The sequence below is a fragment of the Diabrotica undecimpunctata genome, chromosome 1 (assembly GCF_040954645.1).
Source record: "Diabrotica undecimpunctata isolate CICGRU chromosome 1, icDiaUnde3, whole genome shotgun sequence".
Taxonomy (NCBI): Eukaryota; Metazoa; Arthropoda; class Insecta; order Coleoptera; family Chrysomelidae; genus Diabrotica; species Diabrotica undecimpunctata.
This window is the reverse complement of record NC_092803.1, coordinates 147,410,472-147,428,534: the sequence shown is the minus strand read 5'-3', so window position 1 is coordinate 147,428,534 and position 18,063 is coordinate 147,410,472. Positions and strand designations below refer to the sequence as shown.

The following is an 18,063-nucleotide window of genomic DNA, read 5'->3' as shown; positions in this document are numbered from 1 at the left end:
CTAAAATTGATGAAGAAGACATGTGTTATATCGTTTGACTTGCAGCAAGCGTTACCGATTCCCAAATTAACCACTGATCCTGCATTTTATTGCAGGCAAATATGGATGCATAATCTAGTAATCCATGATTGTACGAAAGACGCTAGTTATATTGTTACGATAATTATGGCGTTTAAAACTGTAAATATATTATGACTAATTCTTTTTTTGTTCTAGTCATTTCGGTGCTTGTTTACCTGCCGGAAGAAACCTCTAGACCTGAATTATGATGAGTCACCCGCGACTCGAAATCTCCAAGCAGGCCGGATAAAAACCAGTCTGGGGTCTTCGATGATAAACCACCGCATTCTCGAATAACTGTGTTTTATATTTAAAGAGGAATTTTGTTGGAGAGAAGACAGTTAATTTTGAAGATCGCGCCGCGTAAATTAAAATGTAACGCCGTATTACAATGAATTGTATAATTGTTCTTGTAAATAAATTAGTAATAAAGACTTTAATAAATTTATAAGTGTTATAAATAGAACCTTTAAAAATAAATGAAAACAATAAATAAGAAGAATTAATCAACTCATAACAATATGTTTGTCTGGACGGAAAGCGTTGCAAAAAGAGAAAGTGATGAAATTGCATCAATCCTCATCAAATTTCTGAGCTCAAAGATAGGTGAGATAGAACATCTCGTTTTCTTTACTGATAATTGTTTCGGGCAAAACAAAAACTGGCTTTTAATGTCTTTATGGTTCCAGCTAGTAAAGGAACAAAAGTTTAAGTCTATTACACACCATTTTTTAGTCTGCGGACACACCTTCCCTCTGACAGGGATTTTGCTCTTATAGAAAAACGACATAGAAAGTATGCTCCACTTTGTACTCTCCTGAGGAGTGACATAAAATTATAAAGGAATCTAATAAAAAGAAGCTCTTCAACTTAACTTTTACGAAGCAGAAAGATTTCCTCAATGTACAACCACTCTTAGAGAACATTAAAAAGAGTAGTTGCACTGATGACCAGCAATCTTTGGATTTTTCCAATGTTCTTTCCTTTTTATTCAAGAGTGATAACAGAAAAGCATTTTACGTTAAGCATTCTGCGAATGGTACCTATAACCCTGTTGTCAAGAAGAGACGTCCAAATGTGCTTTCTGTATCTGATTTACAACAGAAGTATATTAAGACCATTCGGATTGCAAAAAGAAACTCGAAAATGTGAGATCATTATTACCCTACATACCTTCAGTGTATCATCCTTTCTACAATAGTTTAACGAAAAGATGTCAGCTCTGATGTTGCTGATGAGGTCGCCGAACTGGTAGATTTTGGATATTTATTATTAATGTACTCGTAATAATGTAACAAGCCACATTTTTTTTTAATAAGGACTGTTTTCCCCAAGTTTGGAGTAATTTTATCGTTCGCCAACGTATATATCTAAACTAAAACAACAAACGTTGTTACTGGATTTTATAATATTATTTTTAACACTCAAAGTCAAATATTTCATCTCACTTTTACCTTTTTGAGGCTTGCCATTGTTTCACATTAAGCCCTTCAATTATTTACTTACGTTTTGGATTAAAATTAGGTTAACACCGAGAACGTGATATTAGTAAAATAATTATTATATTTCATGTTACGATAATTGTAAGCAGACCTTGGACATCGTATACTTAAAAGCGTTCTATTTTCAATTAACAATTAATTCAAAACATTCCGCTGACAGTCGTTATGTGAGGTCGCAAGCCGCGACCTATCCCAATTGTAAATACGTTAAAAGTTTGTATTAAAATAAAAAGTAATATCTGCCTTTTTTAATAAATATGTGGATCTAAACCCGAGTGGGGCCAAAGCGGTGTCAGCCCAAAGCAACAAGACACTACAGAAGGATAAAATAAAAGCCCACTGCTGAATATCATCATCATCATCATTATCAATTAGCCTATATTTGTCCACTGCTGAACGTAGGCCTCCCGTAAAATTTTTCACCTATTTTTATCTTGATCTCCTTAAAATCGATTAAAAAAAGGCTTTACTTTTTCTAATTGGAAATTCTACTGACTGCGCTACTTTTATTCTCTATAAAATGATATGTGTTCGTTGGAGAATTAAATAACGTAACTCTGAATGAAATGCACAAATTTATTTAGATGTTAACAGTTTAGGGTATAAGACTATACTAACTTAAGAATTACAAACTATCCTAAAAACCTCTCATAGTTCTTGATAATATCGTAAACACCTCGAGATACTCAGCGTGGATGTTTATCATCTAAGTAGAAGTGACAGCAGGAGTGAGAAGGGCTCCTCGTCTTAACGGAAATGTTAAAGTGGCGTCTGACATATATGACAACTTGGATGGGTAGTCACAATCATGGTGATGTGATCTGCACATTTCAAAATTCTATGAAACTGAACATTGACCAAGGGTTCAACTGACACTACTATAGGAAGTCAACTGATGAAATATAAACTATATAGATTACTTTATGTAGACTGCATAATCCAGATCTTACACTCAAACCTGTCAGTAATAATTTGGGTGTTAGTTTGGGGGCACATGAAGTGGACATAGAGTGTGAATGTAAGAAATAGACTAAACAATCTATTCGATAGTGAGTGGTTGGCTACAATAAAAAGGTCTACCAAGAACTACCAATACTGTAGAAAAGAAGAAATCGAACTCTGAAAGTATGAAAAATACTTAGAATTAAAAATCAAAATTGAAAACAAAGTGTATACATGTGGTATAACACCAATAGTTCAGTTGAACTCACAGTCAATGGGAGAACCATAAAATTAAAATGTCAAACCATTACATAAGACCAACTGACCAACAGTGGGATATGTTGAAATATACAACTGTGAAGATGGTATATCTAAATTACGAAGAGATATGGAGAGTGTAATCAACTCCAACTATAGATAAACTGATCCTGAACAAGCTTCTTTTGCAAGTTATTGAAAAATGAAATAGTAATATTAATCAAAATATGAAATTAATAATCCCTTAATGGGTATACTCAGTGCAGGAAGTCTAAACAGTCGAGCTGGGTCCCCTACGAGGTGAAGCTGCAATAAGGTTTTAAATTTAGGTTTAAATTTAGTACAATTTAAATTAATTTTCAGTATTAAGACAGTCAGTTTTCATTTGTTTCCCTCCAACTCCAAATAGTCCAAATCCAACTCCATGTAGTTCTTCTTTCTACTAATGTCATGTAAAATAGATGAACCAGTATTGATATTAAAATTATGTTTACTGGATAATGAATGGTGACCAAAACTTGAAGAGTTTGGTCTTTTCAAATGTTCTGTGATTCTAGTAGATAACTTTCGAATGATTCTACCTACATAAAAGACATCACAATTATCAGATTTTAATTTATAAATACCACTTTTGTCAAGAGTGTTCATCCTATCTTTGGCGTTGATTATAAAGGAACCTAAAGTGTTGTGTGACTTGAAGGAAATTTTGATGTCTTCAATTCTAGAAGTAAAAAGTTTTGATATATTTTTTAAATGTTTCTGATGTATATATACAGTGTGTCCGTTAAGTATGGAATACATTCGATATTTTCTAAATGAAAAGCCTTTTTAAAAAAAATTAAAACACGTCGATTTTTAAATTTAATGTTCTACATTTTACAATAAAATTTCATTATACAAGGTGATACACATTACAGTGATGACGTCATCGTCTCTTTTTTAAACTTAACACCCTGTATTTTAGGACATTTTTAGATTGCTAAAAATAAGCTGATTTCAAGAAAGTATAATACAGGGGGTCTAACGGATATAATTTGAAAGATATGATCTTAGAAAATTAATTTTTATTGATTTATAATATTTATAAATTATAAATAAATTATATTAAATAACTTGAAAGTAATCCAGTAATTATTACATGACTTAATCTTAAATGTTCGAATTGTAGCCCTTGTTCTATTTGAGAGTAACCCAAACGTTGTACAAATTCTTGTAGAACCTTGTTTATGCTTTCTTGAGAAATATTGTTTATTTCTTTACGAATTCTTGTTTTTAAGTCTCCAATATTTGCAGGTTTTGTTTTATAAACAACATTCTTTAAATGTTGTTGGGGAATAAATTAACTAAACTAGGTACGAGATACCCACTTAAAAACTGAAGGTATGCTGGCCCGTTTAAATTACCAGTAAAATGTAGAATATTAAATTTAAAAATCGACGTGTTTTAGATTTTTTTAAAAAGGCTTTTCATTTAGGAAATATCGAGTTTATTCCATACTTTACGGACACACTGTATATGTATTATACATATATATATATATATATATATATATATATATATATATATATATACATATATATATATATATATATATATATATATATATATATATATATATATATATATATATATATATATATATGTTTCTGTTAAGACCAGGAGCCATTCTCACTCCTGCTGTCACCCAATATGTAGCTTCTTCAATTTTACAATAATTTTTAAACTGTTTGTCCTTTGTCTCGTGTTGTGTGAATGTATTAGTTAATGTTTATGACATTCACCAAATTGTTGGATAGCCTAATTTTAACGAAGTAAGTCTAAAACGTTATATTACGTTATATTTAGAGTATTGACTCTAAAAACTTTCATACTAATAGTAAATGAGGACTAATCCTGGTTCATTGTAGAATATACTATTGTGGAATTTTGCTGCTATTAAAAAAGTTCATGAATGGGTTTTGTTAATTAGATTTCTACATAACAATTTGGTGTAAAATCAGTTAACAAAATTGGCTGTAAATTAAGAACAAAAAATCTGCAACATTATATCAAACCAAATTAGACAAAATACCAAACGTTGTTTTATTTTGTTATATTTTGCTTTAACTTTCAAATGGTTTAAAATTTGAATTATTTATGAGTCGTTTATATTGTAAACGAAACAACTAAATTTAGTTAGCTTATTATAATTTATTTATTTATATATGTACATGCATCGATTGCAGAGTCAATGACATAATATGTATAATATATTTATTATAAATGTTTATATGTTGCAAGCTAAAAAAGAGAATGATAAATATTTATTAAACTGCTAAACTGATTAGTGGTTAATTTATTACGGGGTGTATAAAATGGAAATACATTCAAAAACATTAAAAAAACAACTAGCAAAATATTTTCTTCTATTTTATGTGTCGACTTAATAGGAAAATCTTTTAAAAACAAATTAATACTTATTGCCACCTTTATATTGTTACAATAAATATGACTCACGTTTAGCCTGTAAACATTTTGTTATTCTAACTTGTGTTTTCTAGTATATTCCCCGACCCGCTAGAATCCTGTCTGGCGTTCCATTTTGTTCGAGAGAGTTCAAGGGTCGCCGGCCGAGATTCTACGGAACTCTGGAATAACGGCTATTTTATATATATATATATATATATATATATATATATATATATATATATATATATATATATACAGAGGACCTTTCCATTTTGAGGTCAGTCTGAATAGTTGTATCGAGTTTGAATAATTTTAACGCGGAAACGTGTTTTAGTTTTTAGTGATAAGTGTAAGAATATTGTTACGAAAGATTTATGCCAATCTAAACAAACAGCTTCATCACCTTCCATAATTGAACCAGGTACAATTAGAACTAGTAAATTTTTAAAACCACCCACATTCGATGGTCAGACAGCATGGGAAACTTATCGTTTTCAATTTGAAGCTGCAGCTAGAGCAAATGGCTGGAATGAAAAAGAAATGGCAGCTTTTTTGGTGGTGTCGCTTCGAGGACAGGCAGCAACCGTTTTGCAATTCCTTCCCCAAGATGCACGCAGTTATACCTCTCCCGTTGAAGCTTTAGAGACAAGATATGACCAGCAGCATCTAAAGCGGGTATTCCAAAGTCAGCTAAAAATTCGATATCAAAAACGTAACGAAAGCCAGCAAGAATTTGAAGCCGACATTAAAAGACTATTGCACTTGGCATACCCTCAGGCACCTAAAGATTTTCTGGAACAAATTGGAATACAGGCATTCATAGATGGACTACAGGATGTTGAAATAAAACAAGCTCTCCGATTACAACATCACAAATCGCTAAATGGAGCACTAGTCTCAGCCCAGGAGTATGAAGCGGCAAAAAGCATTTCCAGATCTCGCCCAAAATTAAGAGAAATAAAATTTCAAGAAAATGAAGAAATCACAACCGCAGATAACCAACAACCTATTTTATCCCAAATTTTAAACGTACTGCAAAATCTTCAACAAAAACCTCGAAATAAAAACAGAAGATGTTTTAATTGCGGGAGAATAGCACATTTTTAAAACAATTGCAGACTACAGGATGTTGAAATACAACAAGCTCTCCGATTACAACATCATAAATCGCTAAATGGAGCACTAGTCTCAGCCAAGGAGTATGAAGCGGCAAAAAGCATTTCCAGATCTCGCCCAAAATTAAGAGAAATAAAATTTCAAGAAAATGAAGAAATCACAACCGCAGATAACCAACAACCTATTTTATCCCAAATTTTAAACGTACTGCAAAATCTTCAACAAAAACCTCGAAATGAAAACAGAAGATGTTTTAATTGCGGGAGAATAGGACATTTTCAAAACAATTGCAGAAGCCGATCCCAAACAAGGAGAGAACATCCAAAGAATGAGGCTAGAAGGTCGCCTAGATCGACATCCAGAAGTCCCCAAATTCGCACTTACACTTTACATAAAAATGAACAGAATTTATTACTTAAGGGCTACGTTGAGAATCAAAAATGCACCTTTAATATTGATACCGGTGCAACCAGATCCTTTATTCGAACCGGATTTCTGAATGAAAAACTACAACCCACTAAAACAAACTTAGTTCTTGAAATAGCTTCAAGCCACACTATTCCAATTCATGAAGAGATAACGGCAACCATACAGATTGGTAACACCTTGATAAAACACATTTTCCTTGTAGCCGATATTAAAGACGAATGCGTTCTTGGGATGGATATTATGCAGAACAAATTTATCACAGATCTTCAAAATAAAATTTTGTTAATTGAAAATGAAGAAATTGTCCTAAATTTGGAAGAATCCGTACCTCAAGTAAGAGTTATAGTGAGCGAGGATACCGAAATTCCTCAAAATTCTGAAAGTATCATCCTGGCGAGACTGAGTCAAAAACCTGAAGGTCTACATTTCGGCGTTGTGGAAAGCGATGAACTAGTTAGTGATGGAATTTTGATAGCCAGATGCCTCATTAATGTAGATGAGATGATTCCAGTAAGGATTGCTAATTTGTCTAAAAAGCTTTTTAAATTGAATAAAGAACAACAAATAGCATTCTGTACACCAATAGAAAAAATAAGCAAGTGCGAAAAATATTTGAAAAAGAATACAGCTTCCAGTAACCCAGTTGACGCTGGCCTAGTGAAACAACTAATCAAAAATGTTGACCATTTAACAACTAAAGAATTAAACAAAATTAACGAATTTATTAATGAAAACTACGACATTTTTGAATCCGAGATATCTACAGGGCGTACTAGTTTAGTTCAACATAGAATTTATACTGGAGATGCAAGACCAATTCGTCAAGCGCCATGGAGATTGCCATTTGCTAGACAAAAAGAAGTTGAAAACATAATACAAGACATGATAAATGCTGATATTATCAAAGAAGCTTCGGGCTCCTGGTGTTCACCAGTAGTCTTAGTAACTAAGAAAGATGGATCCACTCGCTTTTGTGTAGACTACAGAAGATTAAACCAGGTTACACAAAAAGACAGTTATCCGTTGCCACGAATAGATGATACACTAAACACTCTATCAGGTGCTAAATGGTTTTCTACCCTAGATTTAAAAAGTGGCTACTGGCAAGTAGAAGTACATCCTGATGATCGAGACAAAACAGCTTTTTCAACTGGCAGTGGTTTCTACAGGTTTCAGGTTCTACCATTTGGTCTGTGTAATGCTCCAGCTACGTTTGAACATCTAATGGAGATGGTTTTAAGAGGACTTACCTGGAAAACGTGTCTAGTATATCTTGATGATATAATGATTATGTCCAAAACGTTTGATGAACATCTGAAAAACTTAAGCGAGGTATTTGACAGATTGAGAAATGCCAATTTAAAGGTAAATTATAAGAAATGTTCACTATTTCAAAGAGAGGTATTCTATTTAGGACATATTGTTTCAGTAGAAGGAATTAAAATTGATCCTAAAGATTGGCCTAAACCAGGAAATAAAAAGGAAATTAGAAGTTTTCTTGGACTCTGTTCATATTATCGAAAATTTATTAAAGATTTTGGCCGCATAGCTAAGCCCCTTTATCGACTAACCGAAAACAACATTCAATTTGACTGGACACCGGATTGTCAAAATGCTTTCATAGATTTAAAAAAACGACTTACAACAGCACCAATTCTAGCATATCCACGAGAAGATGGCAAATTTCTGTTGGATTGTGACGCATCTCAGCATGGTATTGGCGCAGTATTATCACAATAACAGGAAGGCGAAGAAAAAGTTATTGCATATTTTAGTAAAACAATGGAAAATGCTAAAAAGAATTATTGTGTTACCAGAAAAGAGCTCCTAGCTATTATAAAAGCCCTAGAACATTTTCATACTTTTCTTTATAACAGAAATTTTATAGTTAGAACTTAGCGCTTTACAGTGGCTAATGAATTTTAAGAAGCCAGAGGGACAAGTGGCTCGGTGGATAGAGAGACTCCAACAGTATAACTTCGACGTAGTACATAGAGAAGAGCGTCTCCATAACAATGCCGATATTCTTTCTAGGCGACCCTGTTTGGAACGACAATGCCAGTACTGTCTTGAGATAAAGAGAACATAACCGAAGAAGTAAGTCTCCAGGTAACCACAGTTATACAGGAAGAAGATAATGATCAGACTTCCCTGGAAAACCTTAAAAAGAGTCAAAAGAAAGATAATGGCTTAAAAGTCATACGAGAATGGCTTAAAAATGGAGTAAGACCTATTTGGCAGGAAATAACCAAATACAGTGGAACTATAAAAGCGTACTGGGCTCAATGGGAATCTCTGTATCTTTCCAATGGCCTATTATATCGGAAGTGGGAAAGTCCCGATGAAGTACGTATAGTTTAACAAGTGGTACTGCCGAAATCACACATTAAAAGTGTGTTGCAAGAACTTCATAGCAGCCTTTCTGGAGGACATTTTGGAAACAAAAGAACACTGGCCAGAGTTCGAGACAGATTTTACTGGATCAATTATCGCCGAGATGTAGAAGATTGGTGTAGGAAATGCGATTTATGTAATAGTAAAAAAGGCCCTAGAACAAGAAGTCGTGGTAAAATGGCATAATGTCTTTCCGGAGAGCCTTTTGAACGACTTGCAGTAGATATTCTTGGTCCACTTCCGATGACAAAGAGAGGGAACAAGTACTTAATGGTCGCAATGGATTATTTTTCAAAATGGCCTGAAATTGTACCCCTTCCTAATCAAGAAGTGACTACAGTAGCAGAAGCATTTATGACACACGCCGTATCAAGACATGGAGTTCCTTTAGAGTTACATTCTGATCAAGAACGAAATTTTGAATCAAAAATATGGCAAGAATTAATGAAAATCTTGGGTATTAAGAAAACTCGGACTACGCCTCTCCATCCTCAATCAGACGGAATGGTCGAAAGACATAATAGAACTGTTTGTCAATACCTTTCAATGTGTGTCTCTGATAATCAAAAAGATTGGGATAGTTTAATTCCTCTATTCCTGTTAGTATATAGAAGTTCCGAACATGAAGCAACTGGTTATTCTCCATCAATGATGATCACCGGAAGAGAAATGAAGCTTTCTCAAAATCTTATTTTTGGAAGATTGCCTCCCTGCGAAGAAGAACGTTCATCCCTGACCTACATTGAAAATTTGAAAGAAAAATTAGAAAAAGTCTACGAATTTGCCCGTAAAAGTTTGAAGCTTCAAAGTGATAAAGCCAAGGCCAGGCTCGACATGCATACTACTGGTACAACTTTCGCAAGAGGTGACCCAGTATGGTTATACGATCCCACACGTAAGAAAGGACTTTGTCCGAAACTTCAACGAAACTGGGAAGGCCCGTATACCGTCCTGCAGAGAATAAATGATCTAATCTATCGCATCCAGTTTTCAGCTAGAAGTAAACCCAAGGTAGTTCATATCGAGAGACTAGCTCCATACCATGGAACTGATCCACCCCGTTGGCTTCAATCGATCCCCAATAGTCTATAAAGATTTATCCCACATAGGAAAAGTCCATTGAAGAAAGACAAGTAGTAGTTTGAAAACATTCAAGATGACATCGAAAATTATTAAAATGGCTAGTGAAGTTTGGAACGTCAGAAAATATATAATTATATAGTTGTCAGTTAAAAAGTATTGTAATATTGTTGGTGTTGAATAAAGTTAATTTTCAAGAAGTGTAACAATATATATATATATATATATATATATATATATATATATATATATATATATATATATATATATATATATATATATATATATATATATATATATATATATATATATATATAAATTTAATAAAAACTTTAATAAACTAAGTGTTAAAATATTTTATAATAAATAAAGTTAATAAATTATACTAATAAAAATAGTTCAATATTTTTAAATAGGAAGTCGGGCATTGTAACATATTTTAAACCATTCCATTCGAGGTTTCATTAATAATTTTATCGTTTTCAAATGACATACATTAAAACATTTATGTTCAAAAAAATAAAATGAACTATTTGCCAAAACTCGTTACAAAAGTTAGTAATTTTTAGTTCTTGTCAAAGGCTAGACGTAAGCCCTTTTTGTAGTAAAAAAGCGGTAAATGAAGCAAACAATGAAATGTGGAATAAATTCTGCGATCAGGTAGAACATTATTTGAATGGAACAAAAAGTAAAGTATCCTGGAAAACAGTTAGAGGTAGTAGAAGCTACAGAAAATAACATAGTAGGTTAAAGGATCCACCGAGGGACACCAAACCGAGGGCATTTTTTCATAAGGTTTGTGCGGAATCCTTTAATATCACCGGAAATATGAGTGGAATATTGTTAAATATTATGGAAAAAGTCTGACAGAAGATTGAACAGAATTTCAAGATATTGGCTATGAAAAATATAATACTTTTTACTAAGAAGAGACTGAAATATCTTCAAATGAGATCAAATAAATCACGCTAACGCTATGAAAAGTGTCAAGGCTTCAGTACCGAGGAAGTACATATAGAACTAATTAAATATAGCCCTGACAAACTGTTTCAGCTATTCGCTTATACATTAAATTTATTCTTTAGAGGCGAAAAGCTGCCCTAAGAATGAAAACTAAAATATATATCAGAAATAATTATAATAGTAAAGATTACACAAACAATTGTAAAAATGTTTGAGGGCTTAGTATTTACAGGCAGGCTGCGACTCAATTGAATCAAATTTTGTCTTTAACAAACCCTACAAAATCGAAAGAAGACAGTATAGGCAGACAAACGTGGCAAATGCCTATTGCATATACACCGATGGCTCCAAAATGAAAGAAGGCTCAGGATGCGGGATATACTTCAGATCACTGAACCTAAGAATACAGTGGGGTATGGGCGAAAATTTCAGCGTAGTACAGACAGAACTGACTGGTATCTCCATAGCTGCAAAAGAGATAACCCAAAAAGGTATAGCAGGGAAAACTATAATGATCTGCACAGATAGCAGACAAGGGCTACTAACCTTGAATAGACCACCTGTCACATCAGAGTTAGTAATGGAGTGTCACTAACTCAAGCTTCGGATGGTAAAACCATTATCCTGAGGTGGGTTAAAGGACACAATAGGAATAAAGGCAACCGCATTGCTGACCAATTATCTAGGAAGGCGGCAGGCCTAAGACTCTTAGGACCTGGGGATCTTTTTGGTTGGTCAACTACAACAATCGCGGAAATTATCAAATGTCACTCCCATACGCAAACCGTAAACAGATGGGAAGAAGGGCAAGGATGTAAACTTGCCAGGGCAACACTAAGTAACCTTGAAGAGTCAGCATCAAAGAAGTACTTGGGAATAACCAGGAAAAACCTACGTTTGACAGTTGGTTGGTATATTCTAAGCTCTATCTGTAATTGTAATAACCGCAGAAATCTTTCAGGATATATATATATATATATATATATATATATATATATATATATATATATATACATATATGTTCGGATAAATTTCCGAGGTCATATGAATGAAAATTACTAAGTTCTCGGGAAGAAACGCGTTGAGAATTGAAAACTCGACGTTTCGGCACCCATTTTGGAGCCATTATCAACAGTTATACGGTTCCGTTCGAGTTCGGGGTCTCAATCTGCCTACTCCCCTTACTCGTGAGTAAGAGCATATTTATTGTTATGAGTTGGACTTACGGAGTACAAGAAAGATATAATTAAAGAATCATATCTTTCTTGTATTCCGTAAGTCTAACAAGTCGTAACAACAATCACGTAGACGTAGATGATTAAGATATCAGAACGACAGAAGCAACGAAGTTAAATTGGAAGTAGCCAAAAAAAAAAAACGAATGCTAAGTTCAATTATGCTGTTAGCTATCTTGATGAAAATATACATATCACACAAAACTGCAGTAAAAAACTCATATCTGCCTCGACCTAACACAAACAACACAAATAGCTCACAAATAAATATATTCTTATACTTCATAAAATTTACTTCTTTTTTAAATATGCCTGCGTGTTTACTTCATTTCATTCCATATTGATAAATTATAAAATAAAAAATTAAATACCTGCTACGCTAATCAAAAACTGAATAATTTTTGGATAACCCATCGGCACAATTCCGTTCTCTGTCGTACGTCGCTTGCAGCACTAGTTTAACAACAAATTATTATAATATTTATAAACTTTGTTAACTAATTCCCGACAATAAATGTAAAATATTAAATACCTCGATATGAAGTAACTAAACTAAAAAAGCCTGACTAATTGCTATATTTTTGTTTACTGATAAGCATAAAATGAATATAACAAGACTTGTATTTGTATGTCAACAAAAATACCATTTTCTTTAAAATTGATAAAATATTATTGACCTTTGGATCTTAGGTAAGGTTATTCATTTAGCAAATTCACATCCGTAAACATACGCAGGTGTTGATATTCGCCCTTTTATTCGTCAAGAGGCTATTAAATATAATTTATTGCCTTAAGCCAGACGGAATCTCATGTTACAGATCCTAACTAACCAATTTGTTTGAATTCAAATTGTAGCGTGTTGCTTTTTAAGCAAATATATTGTGTGTTATATTTTATAAAAAAGTTTTTAACCTTTTAGTTATTATTATGTTATTTACTGGTCGTGTTATTTTTTAGAGTTTATATAGTTTAAGTGTTTAGTATTAAGTTTTATAGTGTGTAGTGAACTTTTAGTATCCAAAAACAAAGTATTTGTTAACCAAGTAAAAATAGATTGCGGTAATCACTTTAATAAAGGTAAGAGAAACAAATATTTTAATTTATTGATGTTTCGAAAAGTTTTAATTCCTTTTAAGTCCGTTTATTCACGGTTTTTGCTGTACATATTAAAGAACCGCTTGGATTGACATTAAATTTGGCATATACATAGCTAACGGCAAAGAAAAAAGTGATATTATGCCGATGTCTGCTTTTGCCATGGGGGTGAGTGTCACCCCTTCTCGGGTGTGAAAAAACATGCGTTCAAAATAAGTACAGAATTAAATAAACTGAATAATACGAAGCAACTTTTATTTTATACAGTTTTTGCACAAAGTAAATACTTATTGAGTTATTTGCGAGTGAATATCATCAGTTTTCAATAAAAAAAACCACGTTTTTAGATTGTTTTCCCCAAATAGCTCAAAAGGTAAGTATTTTATCAAAAAACATATTCTTAGCAAAAATATAGCCTATAAAAAAGTTAAAAAAAAATGATGTACTTATACCTATATGAAGTCTGTAGACTTAGTAAAAGCAGAGTTGTAGCTAATGAAAAGTAATTCAAATTTCAAGCACAAAAAATGAAGCACTTTTCGGGTAAACCTCGCTGTCGGGGAAAGTAAAGTGCTTGTTTTTTTATTCTTTCACTTTAAAATATTTAATTTTGAATTTGACGAATAAGAAACTACTTTTCATTAGCTACAAATGTGCTTCTGGCTTTATACGTACACAATTTTTTTGCTATTTTATAAGCTATATTTTTGCTAAGAATATGTTTTCGATAAAATACTTACTTTTTGATGTATTTGCAAAAACCGTCTAAAAACCTTGTTTTTTTGTTGTTGAAAAATGAACATATTCACTCGCAAATAACTCGAAAAGTATTGACTCTGTGAAAAAACTCTATAGAACAAAGGTTACTTAAAATGAGTCAGTTTATCCAATTCCTGACTTATTTTGGAAGCATGTTTTTTCAGCCCTGAGAATGGGTGAAACTCACCCCTAGGGCGAAAACATCGGCACAATATAACTTTTTTTATTTAACATGTTAGCTATGTGTATGCCAAATGTCATGTCAATTCAAGCTGTTCTTTGGGGAGGTTTTATCGTGAGTGAATGGAATATTTCTGGACTTGCAGTTTCATAACTTTACCAATATTTTCGATGATGCTGGTTCTATTACACTACATATTATTTTGCCCTAGGCTACTTTGACATTCTCTTAATAAACTAAGTACATTAAGTTATTGAGGATAAATAGAATAACAAAAATGTCAAGCACTGATACAGCCGATGAACTCCTTGGTATTGATTTAACCCTCACTCCACCTAAAAAAAGACCAGTAAAGGGAAATTTTGACGTTAAAACGAAGGAAATGATTATAAATGTATTTAAAACGGAAATGCAGGAGAACCCTACAATGTCGAAAAGTTCAATTTCTATTAGAGTAGCAAATAAAACAGGTACTGATATTGTTTCTCCATTATTTATTTTAGAGTGCGCATTTTCACTTTATTTAACAAATATTGTTACTTTTTATCTATTGTAGGAGTGTATAGCCGTAGTGTACGCAATGTGGTTCATGAATATGAAATTACAGCAACATTGTCGACATCAAAATCAGTTGAGCATCGTAAAAGTATTGTTAACTCGCTGGATGAATTTGACAGAGAAGCAATAAGAAGAATAATCCATCAATTCTTTTTTCGAAATGAAATACCCACAATAGACAAAGTTCTGAGGGATGTTAATGAAGATCCGGTTTTGCTTAACTTCAAAAGAACAACGTTTTTTAAATTATTGAAAGAAATAAATTTTAAGTTTCAACGTCGTCAGCGAAACAGCATTTTGATGGACAGGGACGAAATTGTCTTGTGGAGACGAGAATTTCTGATAAAAATTAAGTCCTACAGAAATGAAAACCGCAAAATTTACTACTTAGACGAAACTTGGCTAAACGCTGGACACACCAAATTTAAAGTATGGGTCGACAATTCGGTAACGTCTTATAAACAAGTGTTTTTAGATGGGCTTTCTACGGGGTTAAAAAATCCTGCAGGTAAATGTTTATGTGCTTTTTTACTCCAAGTAATTTTTAAAATAATAAAATTTTCAGGAAAAGGAAAAAGATTAATAATCTGTCACATTGGCAGTGAAGATGGGTTTGTTCCAGAAGGGCTGTGGGTGTTTGATTAAAAAAAAAGTGGGGACTACTATGAAGGGATGGACGGGAAATCTTTCGAAAATTGGTTCAAAAATATACTGCCCGATTAGAAGACAACTCCATCATTGTATTGGACAACGCATCTTATCATTCCAGAAAATTGGAAAAAATTCCAACTACTGCTTCTAGAAAAGCTGACATCCAAGCCTGGCTGAAATCAAAAAATATAGGGTTTGAGGACTCCATGTTAAAATTGCAACTGCTGGCTATCGTTAAGGGACAATATAATAAATATATCATTGATGAGATGGCAAAAAGCCAAAACAAAGTAGTGATAAGGCTGCCCCCATACCATTGTGAGCTCAATCCAATTGATCTCATCTGGGCAGAAGTAAAAAATTATGTAGCAGCCAAAAACACTACTTTTAAATTTGCAGATATAAAAAATATTTTTTATGATGCAATAAATAATATTAGTCCAACTACGTGACAGAAATGTGTGCAACACGTTCAACAAAAAGTGGAGTCCAAAATGTGGAAGTTGGACAATATAATAGAGAACCATATCGAACCCATAGTAATAAATCCAGACGAAGACAGCAGCACATGTAGCTCCTCAGACTCTGAGTAATTTAAATGGTATGTTTTTATGGTTTGATAAACTTATGACAATGTTACTTTATTCAAAATGTTTACTTTGTTATGTATCTCTCAGTTAATGAATATTTTATTTTAGCACATTTTTCTTCAATGGAACATTAAATTTTGCTTCTTCTTCTCATTGCGCCGTCTCCTTTCGAAGGTTGGCGATCCAAATGGCAATTGTAGTTCTGGAAACTGCTGCGCGAAAGATCTCTGCGGATGAGCGGTCGAACCATCTCCTCAGGTCTTTCAGCCACGAGTTCTGGCGTCTTCCTACTGATCTTTTGCCCTGTACTTTTCCTTCCAGTATAATTTGAAGTAATTCATATTTTGCTAACAATGGTTAAATTTCAAGAAATTCTGACACTAATATTTTCAAAAGTAAATATTTTTAAAAATTACATAATAACCTCAGTACGACCCTGTTTGGCTTTCACGTGCGTTTGTTGTCATATGGGAATATGTAAAACGATTGACATGCGTTACCATGTAAATAAAAATCTCATTATGTTAATTGGCAGTTTCTACACTAGATAATCCTAATTTTTGAACAGATATTTGTTTTTAACTACACTCGCGATGATAAAATCCGGGTCACCTTGAAAATTTCAAGTTTCTGGAAAATTTTTGCCTCTGATGGAGTAATAACCTTAGGCTAACGCATTTTTTATTTGTCATCAATGTTTATTTTGAAAGAAAAAAAAACGGTTTTTTTATTGTTTTTATTGAAAAAGCAGAAAACAAACCAAATTGTTGATAAAACAGGCATTCGAAAAAAATGGAAAAAACAGAACGTGGTAAAATGTCAGTGAAATTTAAATGACGAATATCGCGTATTGCCTCCACTTGCCTCAATTTTTCTCCGGATTACATGGTTGTGGTATGTTATTCCACTCTTTCACTAACAGATCCTTAAGCTCCTGTGCTTAGGGGTTGAATACGTTTTTTCAAATCGCCCCAGATATGTTCGATGGGATTCAGGTCCGGAGACCTAGCTGGCCAGGGTAACCTCGTAATTCCAACCTCGTCCAAGTATTGCATACTGATCGTGGCAACGTGCGTTCGCGCGTTTTTCTGCATAAAAACGACGTTTTCTCCAAGCCTTGCCATGGTATGCATAACATGTTCTTCCAGAATCTCCGTAATGTCCCTTCGTGCAGTTAAGCACCCATTTTCGATGAAAAGTAATTCTGTGCGGAAGTCGGAAGATACACCTCCCCAAGCTATGACCGAGCCCCCAGCAAATTGCATTCTTGGAGCAATGCAAGCTTGTGAAAATCATTCACCGATTTTCCTCCAAACTCTTACACGTCCATCGGATCCAGTTAGGCAGAAACGGGATTTATCTGAGAATAACTCTTTACTCCAATCGTTAATTCCCCAATGCGCGTATTGTCGAGCAAAAGCTAGTCGTGCAACTCGATGCGCCAAGCGAAGTGGCGGTCCTGTAGCCATTACCCGAGAAGATAGTCCAAAAGAACGGAATCTTCTCCTGACTGTTGCAACGCTAACATTGCGATTTCGTACTTCCTGTAGACGATTTCGATGCATAATCGCAGTTAAGGTCCGGTTTCGTAAAGCCTGAAACACAAGAAAACGGTTATTTCGTACCGTGGTCATTCTTTTTCGTCCAGAGCCAGGTCGTCTGGATAGCAAACTCTTCTCCTGAAAGCGTTGAAGCACTCGTTTAACCGTAGAAAGGTTTACGCCAACAGTTCTTGCGACTTGCCGTTGAGTGTGACCGTCTTTCACAAGCGCAACAATTTGTACCGTTTCAACAACAGTCAA

The 18,063-nt window shown here is 33.5% G+C and overlaps 1 protein-coding gene across 1 annotated transcript in view; it reads right to left on the bottom strand.

The window, feature by feature from the left end:
• The window catches only part of LOC140432333 (facilitated trehalose transporter Tret1-like), a 50,913-nt gene extending 37,793 nt beyond the window's left edge, over positions 1-13,120 (bottom strand). The window contains exon 1 of the mRNA XM_072520164.1: positions 12,799-13,120. Within this exon, the coding sequence (XP_072376265.1) occupies positions 12,799-12,841 (43 nt within the window). The 5' untranslated portion in view covers positions 12,842-13,120. The remainder of the gene's footprint in view (positions 1-12,798) is intronic.
• Between the last annotated feature and the right edge of the window lie 4,943 nt (positions 13,121-18,063).